The 19,262-nt window shown below is 45.3% G+C and overlaps 1 protein-coding gene across 1 annotated transcript in view; it reads left to right on the top strand.

Annotated features, from left to right (window-relative positions):
• Window positions 1–19,262, top strand: part of CAMK1D (calcium/calmodulin dependent protein kinase ID) — a 462,879-nt gene that overhangs the window by 166,441 nt on the left and 277,176 nt on the right. The window contains exon 2 of the mRNA XM_019656989.1: window positions 6,048–6,179. Coding sequence (XP_019512534.1) covers window positions 6,048–6,179 — 132 coding nt within the window. The remainder of the gene's footprint in view (window positions 1–6,047; window positions 6,180–19,262) is intronic.

The raw sequence follows: 19,262 nt of genomic DNA, 5'->3' as shown, positions 1-19,262 counted from the left end.
TTAACAACTTCAGTTTAAAGATCATTAGAAATCAGGAAAGCACAAGCCATAGATTCTTGTTTTTGCTTTTTATGATAATAATTTATAATGAGAAGGTGGGTTAGCCTGCATACCCCTGGGCTTGGCTTAGCTCTGAGTTCTGACTCAATATACAGCAGCAGCTCTGGAGGTAAGGTGAATAACTAGGAATTTTTTAACAACTAGAAGGTAAATTTCTGTTTTTAGTTCTAAAACCTTCAATGTCTGTTTTTAGCCATAGCGTATGGATTTTGTGCTGCTTACTCAGGGAACCAGGAAATATACAGAATTCCCAGAGCGTAGCCCTACTTCTTTTCTTTTGTTCTCTCACTGGACAGTTGGAGCGGGATCATTTCACTCAGAGAGGACCGACCGGGTACGTACTTTCAGTATGTGCTTTATTACATGGGCAGTCTACTAATTCAATGCCAGGATCCCGTTCCTAAAACCAACTAGATAAAGCAAAAAAGAACAGCCCCCCACCCCCCGAGACACCATTTATAAAGTTAAAAGAAAAAGTAGATGTTTAGCATTCTTTAGTCAATATAGAAAATGTGACCATTTTCCTCGAGTCTTGGAAATTCAGCTCTCAAAAGATTATTTCCTCCTGGGTACCTGGCTTACAATCAGAGTAAGCTGCTTTTCAGGTTGATGATTTTAATTTCTTTGAAATGTGGAAGAAAAAGGGGAAAGATTCAACTTCTGTAATTTGTACAGCTTATCTTCAGGAGCCAAAAATGTTTAGCATTTCAAGAATAGCTTTTTGTTTGACCTTTTCAGTAATTTGTCATGGAGATTTAATTTAGATGGAAACTTAGTGCGTTTTTAAAAATAGAATAATAGTTTACTTTAAAAATCAAATATCATGTCACAACTTGAAAAAATGTAATTTTCAAAACACTGGAATTTTATTTCTCTCATGGTTATGTATTCTCTAAAGTCTATAAAAAAAATCTGACCTCTCCTCTTTCCTACCAAATTTTACTTAGTCCATGAGGATGAAGGTTTTTAGGGAGACATATCATGTTGTAAATTCACAAGTTTAATATTTTTACCAGTCAAAACTGGTATCCAATAGGGTGAGCATCCAGCAGGATGACTGTGGGTAACTGGAACTGCAGAAAGCGAAATCACGGATAAGGGAGGGCCAGTGTTTTCTATTTTACGGATCTATAGTCCAGGGGAAATGTAGAAAGCTAGATGGAGAATCAGAGGCGAGCGCCAAATAATGGTGATCATTAGGACTGCCTCGGGTACCAGTCCTGTATTTCTGTATGGAGATACAGAAAAGAACGATTTAGGACTCCACAGTGGAATGTGTAAGTGGGGTCACATAGATATAAGCCAAGCGTGTGGGCCTCAGAATAAGGGCCTCATTTTTTCTGACTGGGAGGCAGTTGAGATAGCCTTCAAAGAGTAGGAAATATACCAGGTGGGCTCTTTAAAATATAAATGGAATTGTGCCAAACAGAAAGAAAAAGGAATGGCGTTCAAGGATGGGGGCGTGGGCAGGATTTGAACCAAAGCCAGTGGTGTGAAAGGGCACAGGCAAGTTTGGGAAACTGTCAGCTGACTGCTGTGGTTGGGTGGAGATAAGTGTACGGTGGCACATGTTTGTGGTGGGGAGGATGGCTCTAGAGGTAGATGAGATGAGCCTGCAGAATTGGGGTCAGGTTGGGAAGAGTTTTGAATGCCATGGATAACTTGCAAAGGAGTTCAAACTTTATTCTGTATAGATGGGAAATGTCAAATTTTTAAGTAGGGTAGTGACATAATAAGATCTTTGCTTGACAGAAGGAATTCCAGTAGCAGATAGGAGATAGCAGGTGGGAGGTGGGCTTGCTGGGGGCAGAGGGGCCTGGAGAGAGCCTGGAACAGACCAGAGTGAAGTAACTGGAGCTGGAACCAGAACAGTGGTATAGGGATGGAATAGATGGGCATTTGAGAGTCTTTTTAGCAGAAGACCTGAATATACTTGATGACGGAAATGAGAGAGAGAGAGAGGGGAGGGCAGTAGGGTTCTAGGCTCTGTTACTGGATCAGAGAATAGAGGAGACAGAAGTTTTTGGATGAAGATACTGTTTTTTTACTTTGGTTATGGTGCTCTGGAGAGGCTGGGCAGGAAATTCAGCTAGAAAACCCTCATAGGCAGCGGGAAAGATGAGATTCGCCCATGAGAGAGACTCAAATTCTGATAAAGGTTAGGGAGCCATGAGGAGACAGGTGGTGGAAACCGGGAACGACAGATTTTCCCAGGAGGGTGGAGAATAGGACGCGGGGAGGGCTGAGGAGGGCACGGGCAAACCCTGCCATTAGACGGGAGGAAGAGGAGCTGGTGGAGACGGAGAGATAATGGACATAAAAGAGGAAGGAAAACATTATGTCGTAGAGCCAAGAAGAGGAGAGTTTTAGGAAGGAGGCAAAGACCCTCAGATGCCACAGGGAAGACCAATAATAGGGTGGGCAGCGGGAAGAAGCCATTGGATGGAGCAGTTGGCAGACGCCCCCCTGGGTGTCCTCCTGATTCCAGTCAGGTGGTGGTGGAGGAGAAGCCAGATACGTGAGAACAGGGGGCTGGGGTGCCAGGCCAGAGCAGCCACCTACAGACTGCCGTTTCAGGATGTAAGTGCAATTCCGTCTAGCATTGAGTTTTAAATGCGTGGTGCCTGTATCTCATAGATGACACAGTGCAACCTGCCCTGACCTCTTTGTATTTTTAAAACTTTGTAACTCTCTGTCTCTGCTTGCGTTCCTAGGAATTTACTTCCTTGAGTTGTCCGAAGGTTTCGTGGACTCTCGGATCATTTGCCTTTCTGTCTTTTTTCCTGTCCCCAGCCTCCTCCCAGCCTGCATCCGTCTCCCTCTCTTTCTCCCCTTCTCTCTCCTTACCCCCACTCACAGACACACAGACACACAGGTCACTTTGTTGTGTAATTACATTGAAAGTGCCCAAACTCTTCATTCATGAGTTTCTACTTCTGATGTTTTTCATTGGCTTTCCTGGAACAGGGAGGTGTCTTGAAGTGATTTCTACTTATTTCAAGAACAGTAATAATGTATGCTAATGTCATATCCCATGACAAGACCAAAGCTTTGCAGTTGGAGAGCTTGAAGCAGTGAACAGTATTTGGCTCAGTGAGGAAACAGGTGGACTTGTACTCGCTGTGGGGGTGGTGGTGCTCCACAGGCAGGGTCCCATCCTCCATCGCTGTCACCTTCTATGACTGCAAGGCAGGCTTCCAGCCAGCAGCCAGCATCTGTCCAGCATAGTGCATTTAAAAGGATCTCGGAGGGCCGGCCGAGTAGCTCAGTTGTTTAAGAGCTTAAGAGCATGAGCTCTGAGCAGCAGGGCCGCCGGTTTGATTCCCACATGGGCCAGTGACGTTGTGCCCGAGCTGAGCTGTCACTCAGCTGCTAACAGGTGGTAGGATGGCTCAGCTGCTGTAACAACAAGATTGCCTGTTCGATGGTGGGCTACGCCCATCCGCAACTAAGACTGAACTTGGCACCTTGAGCTGAGCTGCTGCCCGGATGGCTTAGTGGATAGTGTGTGCGCTCTTAACAACAAGATTTCCAGTTCGATTCTCACATGGGACGGTGGCTATGCCTCCCCGCAGCTAAGATTGTATCGCAGCACCTTGAGCTTAGAGGACATGAGCTGCCGACGGGCAGCCAGATGGCGACTGGCGCCCTCCACATCTAAGATTGAAGAACAACAACTTGGCTGGTCCCCTCCCCAATTCCCCAATGCTGCTCCTCTCCCCCAATTCCCCAATAAAATCTTAAAAAAATAATAATAATAAAAGGACCTCAGAGGGTGCCACATTTGGGCTGGGGGCCGAACATCCTCAAGGCTCTAAAACAAAAACACACTCCTCCACTGCCCACTCCAGATCCCAGTAACGTGGATCTGTGCACGTGGGCCAAAGAAAAGCACAATCCACCAAGCCATTGTCTTTCCCTAGACTTTCAGGAGCAACTCTTATTTCTTCAGAGAGACACTAAACGTGGCTTCTACAGGCTTGTAGTGAGAGACAGCCCCTCTTGCATCAAAAGAAACCACTTGGAGGATCAGTGTCATCCCAGTTTGCTACCTCAGGGCCCTTGTTTTTCAGTCAACATCAGAGTTTGCCTAAGAAGGAACTTCACTCTCCCTCTACTCCCCCGTCTGAAGAAGATACACATCGGTCACGGACCAAAGGGAGACAAATAGATATTTTTAAAATCCTTTCCAGGGAGAGAGGAATTCACTCCACTTAATACAATGAACAGAATGCTTAGGACTGCGTTCCTATTGGAACATTAACTTCCTTGAGAGAAGTCTCTATCTTCAAGGTCTGTATGTGATTATGTAAACCTGAGGGGCAGAACATAGGCATTCCACAAGAGAACAACATGGAAAATGTCAGAACAAAGGTCTTCTGCCTAAATCCACAAATTGCTGGCCAAGGAGGATGCACCCCGCACAGTACCACATGCCTCGCATAGAACCAGCCAGAAGAATAATTGTGAAATATAAATGTAAGGGGGAAATTTGATACATCAATAATGTCATTAAACTTAGCTAGTTTGCAGTGGGATCCATTCTGATATTCAGCTGTTTCCTCTTTGTTTCTCCTCCCACTGATTAACTGAAGAACGTTGTTCCCTTTTTCAAGGCTACGCATATCTTGTTAATCACGAACATCATAACCTGAAAAGAGCAGCTTCTATAATCCTCAGGCACCTGGACATCAGGGACCCAAGATCACAACACCCTAGCAGTTTTTCACAACTCCCTAGCAGTTTTTCCGCAGATGGCTGCGGACAATAAGTTTTAAGATAACATTGAGCAGACCTGAGGAGTCAGAAGACCCCAGGAGACGACTTCTCAATTATTAGTCCTGAGGCCTGCTTTCCTTTGTTCTTTTCCATCTACCCGACAGTAAAACCTCTTGATCATTTTGGCTCCGGGAAGGTGGTTTTTTCGACAGGAGTCTGCTGTCTTCCGTAGCTGCCGACATCTAGAATAAAGGATGCTTTTCTTCTCACCAACCCTTGTCACTCTAGTTTTTTGGACTCTTCGGGTGGCAAGCGACACCGAACCTGAGTTTGGTAACAAAAATACATGAAAACCTACAACAGATTTATGACAGATTGATGTATGGAATCAGACCTTCCCAGTGACACTTCAGGAAGTCCCCCCACCCAGGAGCTGTCCTTCCCCCTTGCCCACGTGTGGCACCCAGGCCCTGCCTGCTGGCAAGCATAGGAGGTCGCAGGGAGGGGACAAGGTTACCATTGAGGCGCTGGCTTGGGGGCTCCTTGACCCAGGGTGCCTCTTTGGAGAAATGGACTTTCTGGTTCCAAATATCCTAGTTACAGTCTGAGCTTGTTGCTCTGCCCTCACAGAGTTAAATTTATATTTCCAGGCAGTAAAGTCTCCCCCACATAGCACCTCATGTGTGTTTTTGTTTGTTTAGTTTAAAAAAGAAACAAACTGCTTATTGAAGGCTTCTGTGTCCCTACCAATTAATTAACCCCATGTCAATACCACATGTTGCACCAACTCACACTTTAATTACATCCTCACCTATTTGCGAGAATTAATTAAATGTTTGCTCTGAAATTTTCTTGGGATGAACGGGCCTGTGAGGAGTCTAGAAATTTTGGTGTGACTTTCTCGTCTGCTTGGGGTGGGGATGCTGACAGCTTCAGACGGACCTGATCTTTCTCTGTAGGAACTTTTCTGGGAGCCTCCTTGTTTGCTACCAAGTGACTGCTACAGTGTTGGTGCACCGGGTGGCAGGTGGCCCTGGGATGCGGCCAACCTCATGTGGACATCCACGTGCCCCTTTGCCTGAGGGCACATTTGTGTGTGTCTACTTCTTTGCATATAAAAACGTTTGTCCGGAGTGGTGTTGGATGAAAAAAGTAACATTAATGCATCGTCATTATTGCTCAGACTTCGGGGGAGGGTTTGGAGGAGCCATGGGGAACCCCAGACTCCTGAAACTAACCCTCTTCTCTGTCTCCCTCCTCCTTCACAGCGGGGCGTTTTCTGAAGTGGTCTTAGCCGAAGAGAAGGCAACTGGAAAGCTGTTTGCGGTGAAGTGCATCCCTAAGAAGGCGCTGAAAGGCAAGGAGAGCAGCATCGAGAACGAGATAGCCGTTCTGAGAAAGTAAGTGCCAGGAGGCACGGCCTCCTTCCCCCAACTGCCGCGGGACTACTGGGTCCCCCCAGTCCCAGGAAGGGACGAGGCTGCCAGCACTGGCCTCCCAGAGGTCAGAGAGGGTGGGGGATGGCTGGCAAGCAGGGAGCTCGAGGCCCTGTTCACGGGGACTGACACTCACGTTCCGAGTTTCATCTATGGGTATCATGTCTATCAACATTCGCAGCAGTCTCTGTAGTAGTTATTCTTTCCAGAGATCACAGCAGGCAAGCAGACGTGGTTTTGAACCGAGACCCTGACATTCACTCTACCTGGGTGACCTTGGGCCCGTTTACTGAGCTCTGAGCCTCCTCCGAAAACTGCATTTAATAACATCTCCCTGCATGTGGTCTGAGGATTAAGTGAGGTGGTGCTTAACAAGTGTCTGTAAAGCACTTTCAGCTGCACCTGCTACCTAGTAAGTGCTCAATAAAGGGTAGCTGCCACCGCCACTCCTACTAGTATTATTATTGTCATTGTTGTTGTTGCTTTATTTTATAATAAGGAGATGAAACTCAGAGAATAAAGCCACTTGTCCAATGCATTGCAGCTTGTATGTCGCAGAGCCTGGAATGCCAACCCCACCAGGGTTATTTTCACACTCTGATGGGTCTCCCACTCTCTGCCACACACGTAGCACCTGGCACCCAGCAGGCTTCATAGAGTCTGTGGTTTAAATGCTTCACCTCTTCATTGAGTTTTGTTTTTGTTCCCCATGTGCGATAGAACCACATAAAAACCTCACCTGCAGCGTAATGGCGTACACAGACCCATTGTGATGGGGCTAGACACCCCCCCAAAAGATGACCTCTCATTAATGCAATGTGCTTCATAATCAAGCCATCCCCCTGTGTCTCACAAGGTTTGGGGGAACAAACCCTTATATGGTACTCGCTTTTGCCAGTCTGGAGTATATCTGAGCACTGGGCTATGTAATTTTTAAGAGTTTCTATTAATAAAAGATGTTAGAAATATCCTTGAAATTTTTGGGGTTTGGAACCAGCACAGACCAAGAATCCTGTCCAGATAAGCAAAACAGAATGGGAACAAGCCTTGTAGGGCCTCAAAACAAACTGTTATACCCCCACATTCTTCCTGAATGTCCCACCCCTCCCACTCCTGTCTCGGGGACCCACAGTGCCTGTTGAATGATGCTTGGTCCCAGCAGCGCAAGTGCAGCACCTCTGAGGTGGTCGGGAGAGTCCGTCCTGTTCTGTAGGAGATGCGATGTGTGCTCCAGAACAAATGAGCCTGGATTGCTCTTCAGTGTAAGGGTTTTTGCTTATTTGTTTGGTTGTTTGGATGGTTTCTATGTTCCCGGGAGTGTCTGTTAGGGACCCAAAGAGTTTCAAATTGTCCTGTGGAGGATTGCATGAAATGATTCCATAGAAGAGAATTGGGGAAAACAAATTACTCGATTAGCATCAAGCAGGAAAACACTATGTTAATGAAACATTTATTTAAATTGCTCATTTCCCAATATGAAATCAGCGCTTGGAGAAGAGGATACGCACCGGGTATTAAGTTCTAGCCACATTGCAGATACTTGACATTTTAGATGGAATTCTGGGTGGGCCCAGAGCCTTCCAGAGGCTCTGCCTGGAGCACAGGGGCTGCCCACTGCTGAACTGAGAATACTGCCTTTATTTTTATGTGACTCCCTCATGGGCTTAGAAGCCACAAAGCCTGGGAAGTCAGTTTTTATTCTCAGTGTTTTTTTTCCATCTACGTGGGCAGGGGGCACGGATGCAGACTCCGTACGCCAGCTTGGTTTATATCACGGTCATTCTGCTTTAATTAGTGTCTGCTCTCTGTGCCTCAAGCAAATAATCCTCACATCCAAGGAGAGAGCACTTAAACCAGGGAGGGCCAGGGCCTGGGAATAACTGTCTTGATAGTTTCACATTATCCACATTATCGGCTGTTGGAATGCCTTGAAGCATGACCCTTCTGTTCAGGAATAAAGAACAAAGAAATGATTTCTCAGGGGATAAGAAGGCGATCTACCTCCTGTACTGATTTATTTTTCTGGCTTCTGCAGATGATTTACAACTGGAATAAGAGGCAATCCCACATCATAAGTAGCCGAAAGCCAATTATCTGAGTTGTAAAGACAATAGTTTTGGAACCAAAGTTCGAATGCCACCATTGAAACAGTCATTCCTTTAACTGATATCTATTAAATTCCTGTGCATCGGGCAGCACTTCTAGGCACTTAGATTTCAAAGAGAAGATACAATTGCCCTCCAGGAGCTCACAGTCTTTTGACTAAATGGGTTGATAGCAGATCTTGTGAGAGAAGTCTGACCCGGGGCTCAAGGGCGAGGCTGTCCAGATTTTTCTTTGGAGTGAGGAGTGAGAAAAGGTTTTGTGGAGCAAGTGGACCCAAACAATGAGAGTGTTTTGCTGGGGGCAGAAAGGCAGAGGGAAATTCAACCAAAAGGAATAGTTTACAAGCAGAGATAAGGAGATGGAAGGCCAGCTGGCGTGCTGGGAACTCCAGGTAGCTCATGGGACGGGGTGGAGGCTTCAAGGCGAGATAAAGCAGACCTGAGGTTGGAGAGGTTGGATTGTGGGGGCTTGTATACCCTGCTTTGTCCTGTAGACAGCAGGGAGCCATTGAAGAGTTTGAATGATAGGAACAACTTGATAAGGATTGTTTCATAAAGATCACTGTGGCACAACTTAGAAGGATAGATGGGAGGGGCGAGATAGTACAGGGGGAACAGTTAAGGGGAGGTCCCCGGAGGAGTCTGGGAAGCAACACAGTAAAACAGAAGCTGTGGGTTGGGGTGAAAGACAAATAGGAGCATGTGCATATGACATCTCTGGGGCTTAGGGATTTGGAAGGAGTGGGAAGATGGTTGAGGAGAATTAGGGTTCTAGGATAACTACCAGGTTTCTGATTGGATAACTGGGTGAAAAATAATCTCATTAACTGAGAAAAAAAAATACAGACCAGGAGGGCCGGTGATGAGTTCTGATGCAGACATGCTGAGTTTGAGGGTCTTCAAGATGACCAGTGGAGAAGACCAGTTTTGACTGTGAAGGTCTGGAACTCAGCTGTGATCGAGGCTTGCTGAATGTTAAAGTTTTCTGAAAGACAAATAAAAAAAATATCTTTTGGTGCTTTCCATAACTAAATCATTGTAGATGCGGTTCCAAAGAGACCTGATTTATTCCAAATTCTGCCATATTCCCTGGTCATTTGTCTACGTCCACACTATTTTTCATCCAAATAGGCCTATCTGAGAGACTGCTTGCTCTCGTATGTGCTGAATTTATTGCAGGGTAGAGATTTATGTATTTCATTGGATTGAAGTAATGTAGCTAATATATCCTTAAGGATGTCTTTATACTTGCTCTGAAAATAGTTCCAAAATGAGCCTTTTACTTGATAAGTAGACATTAAACGAAGCTCAGAGGGAATAAAAAGTGGCAAGCATCATGGTGGCAGGTGCGGTGCTGCAGAGAGTTGTGCTGATTTTGAGGTTCAGGGGGCAGGCAGGATCTATAAGATTCAGCATGAGTGTGCCCCTGTGGAATGGTTAGCTCTGGTTCCCATGAATGGAACATTTTATGCATTAGGGAATATCACAGCATCATCATTACATACCCTACTTACATTATAGGGCTTATAGTTTCTGTGCTATTACTTACTTAGAAGGCAGACACTACCCAAATCTAATTTCAAGGCAATACGTAAAACATTTTTGGAAAAGTAGAAAGACAAATATATAAGCAGTCTGCATTTAAATGAGAGATGAGGAGAGAAGGGGAGGCAGAAAGCTGGAAAATGGGAGACAAGAGAAGCAAAATGAATGAATCTGGAGTAGCTCTTTTCCTGATAGCTGGGGAAACCAAGGGTGAGGCTGGTTAAAGAGGCACTCTCTGAATGAAACATGGCACCAGAATTCAACATGCTGTTCTAATGGTTCCTTGGTAGGCTGCAGAAATTATCTTGCCTGAGAAGGGGGTCTGAGTGGGAGCTGCATTTAAATTGTGTGTTCTCCTCCATCTGGGTACACTGGGAGACTGCCTTTTTCTCTCTATCAGTGGTTCTCAGCCCTGGTTGCACATTAAAATCACCTGGGATGTTTTTCAGAACCTCCTGATGCCCAGGCTCCATCCTAGACCAGTTGAGGTAGAATTGGAGGTTTACAAAGCACACCCTCCCCTAGTGACTCACACACAGCCGGCTCCATGCTGAGAACAGCTGCTCTAGGGCCCGTGCCTCCTGGCCTCACCTCCCAGGTGAACTGCTCTATGAGTGTGGAAATATGTACACACGCACGCACACACACACACACACACACACACACACACACATACACACACACACACACACACANACACACACACACACACACACACACCCAGACACACCCAGACAGGTTTCCTTTAGGCGAGATTTTCCATTAAGAGAAGCTGAATTTCATTAACAAAGAGGGGAACTGACTTGAACCCACCATCCCATCAGTGGGGAGCAGGCACTAGCCACTGGCTGGGTTCAAGACCAAGAACCTGGCTTTTGAGGCTGGCGTCGAGGTTGGTCAGATCAGCATGACTTGGCACCAAGCCCACTATCAGAAGGCGGGCAGGGCTGCTGAAGGCAGCAGGCACCAAAGCCCAACATTCCCTGCGGCCAGGGCCAAGGCCAGCTGGATGGTGTGAAGTGTGGTGGGGCTGGGCCCTCTGGAGGGAGACAGAGTGAATCAGCACCCTGGAGGCCTGGGTCCTCCTGGCAGTAGCTTGGGTCTCTGGTTCTCTTGGACCAGACATGCTCTCTCAGTGCACATTAAACTGAGAGGTGGCTCTAGCACCCACCCGAAGGAGAGGACAGCTGGTTTTGTATTAAGTAACAGCTTTCCGGGAAAGACTTCTCTGTAGATTAACTCATTTAAATCTGGCTTGTTCCAGCTCCCACGGCTTTGTTCTGATGACAGGCTGGCCCCGTTCACATGTTGAAATAACTGCCAGCTTATTGTGTGTGTTAGAGAAACATCCGCTTCAATAGGAATTCATCAATTCAAGGCGAACAAAACCCCTTTTCCAATGACTGAAAATGGCTAAGCTGGTAAAGCTGAGACTTGAGTCTCTCAGGCCCCAGCACAGCTTTTTAAGGATCTCTCTGTTCTGCCCAGAAGATGATGATCTAACATAGAGAGACCTTTTTGTCGGGGAAAGCTATCAATAGTTTTGGAATCAAGGATGCAGGCAGGAAGTGTGAAGAGTAATGGTTAAAGGCCATAAGATAACAAATAGGGAGGCAGATACATGTTTTATGGTCCTAGAACCCTTGGTTGTCCTGGAAAATCCTTGCTGAAAGTTCCTATCATTTCAGAAAACAAAACAAAACATGCAATTCAAATAAAACGGGTTGAGAGATGCACCAAGTTACTTGGTGGTGGTTATTGTCATATTATGTGTGTGACCAAAGTCACGGTCTTGCCATGTTGGAGCATGCATGCGTGGGCATGTCTACGGAAGGACCCCCAGGCGCCCTGCAAAGCTGCCACAATCCATCCTGGACCTGTTCAGACCAGGCTCTAATGTGAAAGCCTGGAACCACCGAGAAGGGTCGATGCTCTTGCCTGTGGCCCTCCCAGAGACCTGACCTCAGGATCTTGACTGATTTGGTGTGTATCCCCCTGTTTAGCTCCGTACCTCGGCCTCTCTATTTCTCAGAGCACTGCAGACCTGACTCCGGGGCAAGGAGCCTCTCCATCTCAGGCAGACAGTAAACTCAGCTCTGTTCAGACCCCCGTTTGGTGGTCGTCGTTTACTGTATTCTAACAGTGTGTGTGTACAAGAGACAGAATTGGTCTGATGCCAGCGCAGCCTTAACAGCCAGAAAGGAGGCATTGGTTCTTCCAAGCAGGTTTCACAAGGTGCTCTGTCTATAGCAGATAATCCAGGAACATTTTTGGTTTGATTTGAGATTTAGAATCATTGCATTTTTTTCCATTTGTTCTGTCAGTTGCTTGAGCGTTACTTACAGAGCTCCAGGAATGGGAGGAAAATAGAATTGGTGGTAGCCCTTCCTAAGAAACAGGATGTTCCAACTAGTTTGGGCAGGCCTGTGGGTTTCTCTGTCTGGTGACCATAAGCTTCTGGGGCCTGTCCCTGCCTACGGTTTCTGCTTCCCAAATCATGTGGGATGTGTGGCTCTCGTGGAACCATTTGTCTCCCTGTCTTCAGTCCTTGCTCCGAAACATGACCCAAATGAGAGTTTAAATGCATGTCTGACGTTGACCCTCTCTACCTTAATTGCACAAAGTCACCAGCTTGGTGGAATGCAAGCTCCTTTGTAAACAAGCCCCTGTTTTGTGACCTTGCTATCTAGCGATCAGCTCCCCACTCCCACACCCCTTGCTTCAGTTTTGTTCCCCTGAAAAGAACAGATGATTCAGGCCTTGCTTCTGCTTCTCCCGCCCTCTCCTTCCTGCTTCAGCGGGCTAAGCCTCAGTTTGAGAGGCCCCCTCCTTCAGGATTCCCCCCTTGATTGTCCGTGCCTAGGTGGGCCCCTCCCTCTGAGCCCCCATGGCACCAGGTTCGCCTCTGCCCCACCTGACTCTGCCTGAGAGGTTTGCGTTCTGAGACTGGATTTCCTGAGTCCAGCCCTGGACTAAAGGCTTGATAAGAATGGGGGCAAGGGATGGATGTGGGGGATCAAGTGATAGTAAGGAGGTTAGAAACACGGGGCTTGGGCACTGACTAGGCAAAGAAGCATTAGGGTAAAGAAGAAATCTCTGCCGATTTCCAGCTCTCTTGGGTGACTCAGAGGACGGCAGGTCCATCAGCCAATACGGGGTGTTCTGGAAGGGGAGGCAGACATGAGGGGAAGATGATTCTCCAATGGCAGCAGAGCAGACTTAAATCTAGCCTGGCTGTTCCTACCACCTTTCATGCCATATATATATATATATATATATATATGCCTTTGCAGATATTTAGGGCAGTTGAAGAAACAGTGTGTTTTATCACACTTCTAGAAAGAGTGTCAGTTATTTGCATGCTTAATTCCATGTTCTAGCTCCCTGTCATCTAATCTGCCTGTGTGCTTGGGGAGTTCAGCCCTTGTGGGGATTAGCTGGTGGTTTAAATTCCTCTAATAATACATCTTGGCAAATGTTTTCCCCTTCTCCTGTAAGCTTACTTAGCTAATGATTTATACAAGTTGCACTTAAATGATACCAACAGAAGCGTATTTATAGCTTGTAGCCTGATATTCCTGAAAAGTCAGAATAACAGACTGGAGGATCACACAGCAGGAAAGATTAGGTATTGGGAGTCCTGAGGGGCTGGAGTGGGCAATAACCGAAAAAGAAAGAAAGACACACAGAAAGAAAGTTTCTGCTGCTTTCCTGTTAAAACTTTAGGTTGTGTCAATTCTGTTTTTTTTCTACATGGTTTTGGCATTATGTATATGGATAGATAAATGATTTCAGGGAAGTTTTATTTATGACTCATCATTTAGTTTAAACTATATATAATTTGGTGAATAAATGTCATTTTACATACTTGAAGTCCAGGGTTATCATTTGGGTAGTATAAATGGTTACCGCTTTAGAGCTGTATAACTGACTTTCCCCCTTAAAGTCAGCTTAAAATTGAGGCCAGAGTCTGAGGTGACTGGTCTGAAGTTTTGAGGAAATATACAATTAAAGGGATCATTTCTAAAATGGTAGTTGCATAGAATTTGATAAATGGGATCTATTTATAGATATTTGCATTTTTCTTTCATAAATATTTAAAAAATAGTGTTGTGTATGATTTAGACATGTGGTCTGTTTCACTGGGGAATCTAGACACCTGTAAGGATATTTGTAAACAAATCCAGTGGTGTGATAGATGTGGTGTTTTTGTTCTTGTTGTAGGCTACAGAACTGGTATGCTAAATTCATATATACATATATATATGCATATATTATACACAATGTGTGTATACACGTGTATACATATACATACATACATATATACACATTTCAATTTTTTTTATGTCTTTCCACTGAAGAGCGAAAAGTTCTTTTTGCTTAATTTAGTAAATATGCCGTCATGGCTGTCAAAAACCTGCTAATCACTTAAATAAGTTAATAAGGTGTATGAAAAGCCTTTTAAACTTTAAAATGTTCAAGGGTTAGGAATTATGCAAATGTTAGGCATTAGCAGTCTCATGTATTATGCTAATAGCTCAGAATACCTCTGTGGGAGCGGTAAGGAGAGGAACTGTGCTCTGTTTCATGGAAGGAGAAACTGAGGTGCAGAGTGTGTTTGGGTGAGTGATGGAGTGGGGAGACAGCGGGAGCTTCTCACTTGCAGAGCTGTTCTCCGCCTTTGAGGGTACCCAGCCTTCCCTTCTGTTAGCAAACCATTGTTGGAACTTTGGACACTCTAGGATAAACTGATAGGCATCTGAACTCTTATGATTCCCAAAGAATAGTAAGAAATAGATGCCAACAAGTTTCAGTGGATACCAGATATCAATAGACGAATAGAAATAGGTATCAGTTAATTAAATGAATACATTGATAGCTCTAAAATCAGAATTCAGCCTGTTGTCCCAACTTAGTCACTGGAAATCTAGAGCACTTTTTATTCTTTGAGGTTTTAAATGTGGATAGTCTCATTTTGTCATAATTTAGAAACTAGCTGGGACTGCTACACGCATTGTTTTATGTAATCTCTACAATATAGCTATGAAGTAGCTATTATTACCACATTTTACAGATGAGGAACTGGGACTTACGTAAGAAATTTCTGGAGGCCACATAGGTAGTAACAGGTAGACCAGGAAGTCAGACCCAGGTCTATTTTTCCACTGTGACTTGTCCCCCCTGGTGTCTTTACATTGTCCCTTTCAGACAGGGCTACATAGCCTTCCTGTAGGCAGCAGCCCACCGCATGGCAGGGGTGCCCGTTAACGGTGAAAGAAAAATGTCTAATTGCCTGTTTTATACTGCCATTAGAGAGGCGGCATAAAATACTGGTGAAGATCTGAGAAGCAGCCTGCCTTAAGTTTTCATCCGACTACACGCTGTACAAGCTGTGTGACCTTGGACAGATGATTTCAACTCTGTGCCTCCATTGTCAGGAACATGGGATGATATTACTGCTTGCCTCACATATTTGTGGGGATTAAAGATTCAGTGTGTGTGTACGGCACTTAGAACAGTGCTTGGTACACAGTGTAGGCACGCATTATTACATGTACGGGGACATCCTGTCAGACATTGGGAATGCGGAGAAGGTGCCCCCCCCCGGAAGTCAGTCACACAAGGATTGCCCCCTGTGGGGTGCCCTCTGCTGGAGCCCTGGGGAGCCCTGCTGGCAGGGGTAGCAGGGCCAGCAGCAGGGAGGTAGGTGGCTGGCCTCATCCAGTGGAGAGGGGACTGCCGTGATCACCCCCAGGGTAGCTGCAGAGTTGGCAAGAATATGTCAGCTTGACTATTTTTCTTGCTGAAAAAAACTATGACAGCTGCCACTCCCCTTGTCTCGCCTACTGTCTGCTTTCTCTAATGTTAGCGTCACAGAGCATTAGAACAGGACAAGGAGCTTAGAGAGCTCGGTCCAGTCTCTTGACTTCCAGATGAAGAACCATGTCCAGAGGGGTTAAGTGACTGGCCCAAGGTCAGAGCTAACTTTGGCAGGTGTGCAGCCACAGCGACGTTCCTGGCCTCCTGGTTTACAGCCCTTTCCATATAATCACACTAGCTCTCTCGTACAGCATCCCGTGGGCGAATGCCAGAAAAATAACTCTTCCTCATGTTTGCAAGACCCTTGGTATGCGTGGCAGGGCGTGAAGACTGCCCGGTTAGTTGGCCGAATTCCAAGATGGGGTAGCGAATCTGGTTTCTGAAATTCCCCTGGCGATTTCAATGAGCTGTGCTGTTCTTTGCTCTGCCTGCCTCCTGGGGATGCAGTGTTGCTGCTGTAGGCTGTGTTTGCTGCTGTGCTCTGCCCCAGGCTTCCTGGGTCTCTGGAATTCACCACAAAGGCGTTCAGAGGTCAGCCTCACTCAGAGCCTGTGTGAAAGATGGACCATTGGGAGCGTTCGTTCCCATTTTCAGGTGTGTTTGATGACATCGGTCCTTGTGCGAGTTCCTTGTCAATAGAACGGAGATACCAATTCTCAGAGGTACAGGAGGAAGAAGCCAGCTATGGACCGTGGACTCATGTGGAAATATGGAAAGTGTGCTTCTGGGGAGAGGCCCTAATCCAGGAAGACATCCGCCACCTTCCTGTGCAGCCGCGGACTGGGGCGGCGTGCTGAGCACCCGAGCCCGTCCTGTTCCGTCTTGGCCCTGTTGGATCCTCTGCCCTCTCTGCAGCTTTCTGGGATGTTCTAGAAACAAAGGGAGGGCTGCCTTCTCACATACTGTCAGGGACATCAGAGTGGGTTTGAGGGACAGTGGGTCATCCTGAGGGTGGCCAGGCAGGGAAGCCCCTGAGCAAAGGTACCATTTGCGGAATAAACTCACCTGTTCAAGAGGCCACGGAATTGTCTTCAGTGGCAACTTTGTATACGTGTAGTATGTAACATTTTCTGGGTATAGAAGTAAACTTACAAAAAGAAGTTTTCACTCAAGGATTAGACAGTCTTTCTAGTGACTCCCCATGCTGGGGAGCAAAGGGATAATGCAGGCATTTCTTTAAAATGAATGCTTCCTTGGGTGGAGTTCAGTTGGTGGGTTTGTGTTTTCACAAATCCAGACTCCATCCCCGAGCTGCGAGCGCCTGGTGTGGTTGTACTTGTTTGTTGTTTGTTTGATCCTGGTAAGGACCCCTCCGGGACAGAGACACTTGATTCAGCCACTGCGAGGGTGGCCCTGAGGGATGCCGAGTTCACATTTAGTGGAGTGAGGGCACCTCAGGTCTTGGACCTGAGGGCTGTTAGCGAGCTCCTGTGTAACCTCAGAATTTGGGAGGCAGATCCATCCGTGGGGTGCATCGTTCTGTTTAACTGCGTAAAGGATCCATTTTCTGTGGAACTCAGAACACATTGTAGGTGGGCCCTGGAAACTGCCCCACCTGCTTTTACTCAGGTTGTCTTCAAAAATGTCAACAGAATAATGGAAACTTTGACTTGCTCTTGGGCCCAGAGTTCCTTCCTTTCCTTCCCTCCCACCCTCCCTTCTTCCTTCCCTTTCTCCCGCCCTCTTTCCCTCCTTCCTTCCTATCTTTTTCTTACTGTTTTTTTTACAGTGCTTCATTTCCTAAAACCTTGCAGAAGATTGTAGGAATAGGTCAGTAAGCTAAATTTGGCCCACTAGCACTATCACAGCTTATTATCACTCATACTGCAATAAAGCAGAAAAAAAAAGTTGCTCATTAATATAATTTCTTGGAGGGCTATGGCAAGTAGTTTTTACTTTCCAAAACATTGTCATTTAATTAAGTGACACAGTATTTTATTATGCAGATGTTATGCTATAGCTCATTCAAGCAGTTTGGGGACAATCACTATTAAGTTATTGTTCAGTCTCTTATTGTTACTATTATTATTATTATTATTATTCAGTCAATGTAACTTCCAAAAAGATAATAGCCCTCTTTAAAAAAAAAATTTAGAATGAGTGTTTTTTCCTTTATAATGACCACAGTGTCAAACAGCATAGTACAAACTTCTGAATGAAACTTTGTTCTGAAAAAAACTACTTATGCAAGAAATATGTCTGAATATTCACAATATTGTTGCTGAGTGAGATGAACAGATGGCAATGAGACTTTTCAGGGTATGTGTTTCAGACGCCTGTATTGGCTGTACTCAAGAGTTCAGTTAGTGTGGACATTTCATTTCCTTTTGTAATAATGAGCTACATTAAATTACTTGCATAATGGGAATTTTTAAAAATGAAATAACCCATCATATCAATATATGTGATTTTTTTTCATTGTATCTTTTTTGAATGGCATTTACTACATTTATTACATAAAATCTTGTACAGATCTAGTTGAAATTAATCTTTTCTAGTGCTCTTAAAAATTATGTGGTGAGCATATATGATGGAATAAAAAACACTTATGAAGGAATTATAAAATTTAGCTGAGAAAATGAGTATTTTCAAGTTCTTGAAACCGGTGTGCTAAATGTTGGTAGTAATTTTACTTTTTTTACCTAAATCGAGGTGACAGTGGCCCTGGGTTGCTGTAGGTTTAAGAGTCTACAAGTACTTGAAATAACTCCCATTTAAAAATATTTTCTAGCTCAGACTTCTAAATAATTTAGATTTGTCACCTTCTAATCACTCTGAAATCTAAGAGGGATGCATCGTTCTTCCAAGATGGTTGATGTTTTCCTAGCCTTTAATTCTTTTTCCCCTCCCTTCGCTTACCCCTTTAAGATTAACCTGAGGAAAGGAGGGAGTAGCATTGTGGGCTCCCTCTGGCTGTGTCCGCATCCTCTCCTCTGCCTGGATGCACTCCCTCTGCACTTGTCTGGCCTCAGGTGGGGTCCAGTCTCCTGGGCCCTTTGCTGCTGCGAGTGTGGTCCGCAGACCACGGCATCAGCATCTCCCGGGAACCTGTGAGAAATGCGGGCTCTCGGTGGACCGGCTGAATCAGGATGTGCAGCTGGAACTCCCTGGTGATCAGTGCACACACTTACCTTTGAGAAGCCCTGATCCAGGAAACTTTCTTTCGGAAACTGAGATGATGGAGCTGCCCCTTGTGTGTGCTTCAGCAGCATCTGGTGGTTTCCTCCCTTGTAACACTTACCACACCAGAGAGTAATTGTCCATTTCCTTGTCTTTATTCCCACTGTGCTGAAAGCTCCAAACACATTTCAAGTGCCTGGCAAAGTACCTGACATAGTAGGTGCTTTATACGAGAGTATGTTTTTGTTGAATTGAATTCTGCCAATTTCACAACAGGGAAGACTGAGAAAAATATCTATTCTCGTCCCGTTTAAAAAATATAAAAATACTTTATTTTCGCAATGAATAGAATCTTCAAGTATTTTGAAAACATATGTACATGTATCCTATGAAAAATGCTTTAAAAGTGGCAAATTTGTATTCATTTCAAAGATGGGAATTGGTACTAAAAAACCGA

The sequence above is a fragment of the Hipposideros armiger genome, unplaced genomic scaffold (assembly GCF_001890085.2).
Source record: "Hipposideros armiger isolate ML-2016 unplaced genomic scaffold, ASM189008v1 scaffold_271, whole genome shotgun sequence".
NCBI lineage: Eukaryota > Metazoa > Chordata > Mammalia > Chiroptera > Hipposideridae > Hipposideros > Hipposideros armiger.
Note: the sequence above shows the minus strand (reverse complement) of the source record. Positions and strands in the feature narration are given on the sequence as shown.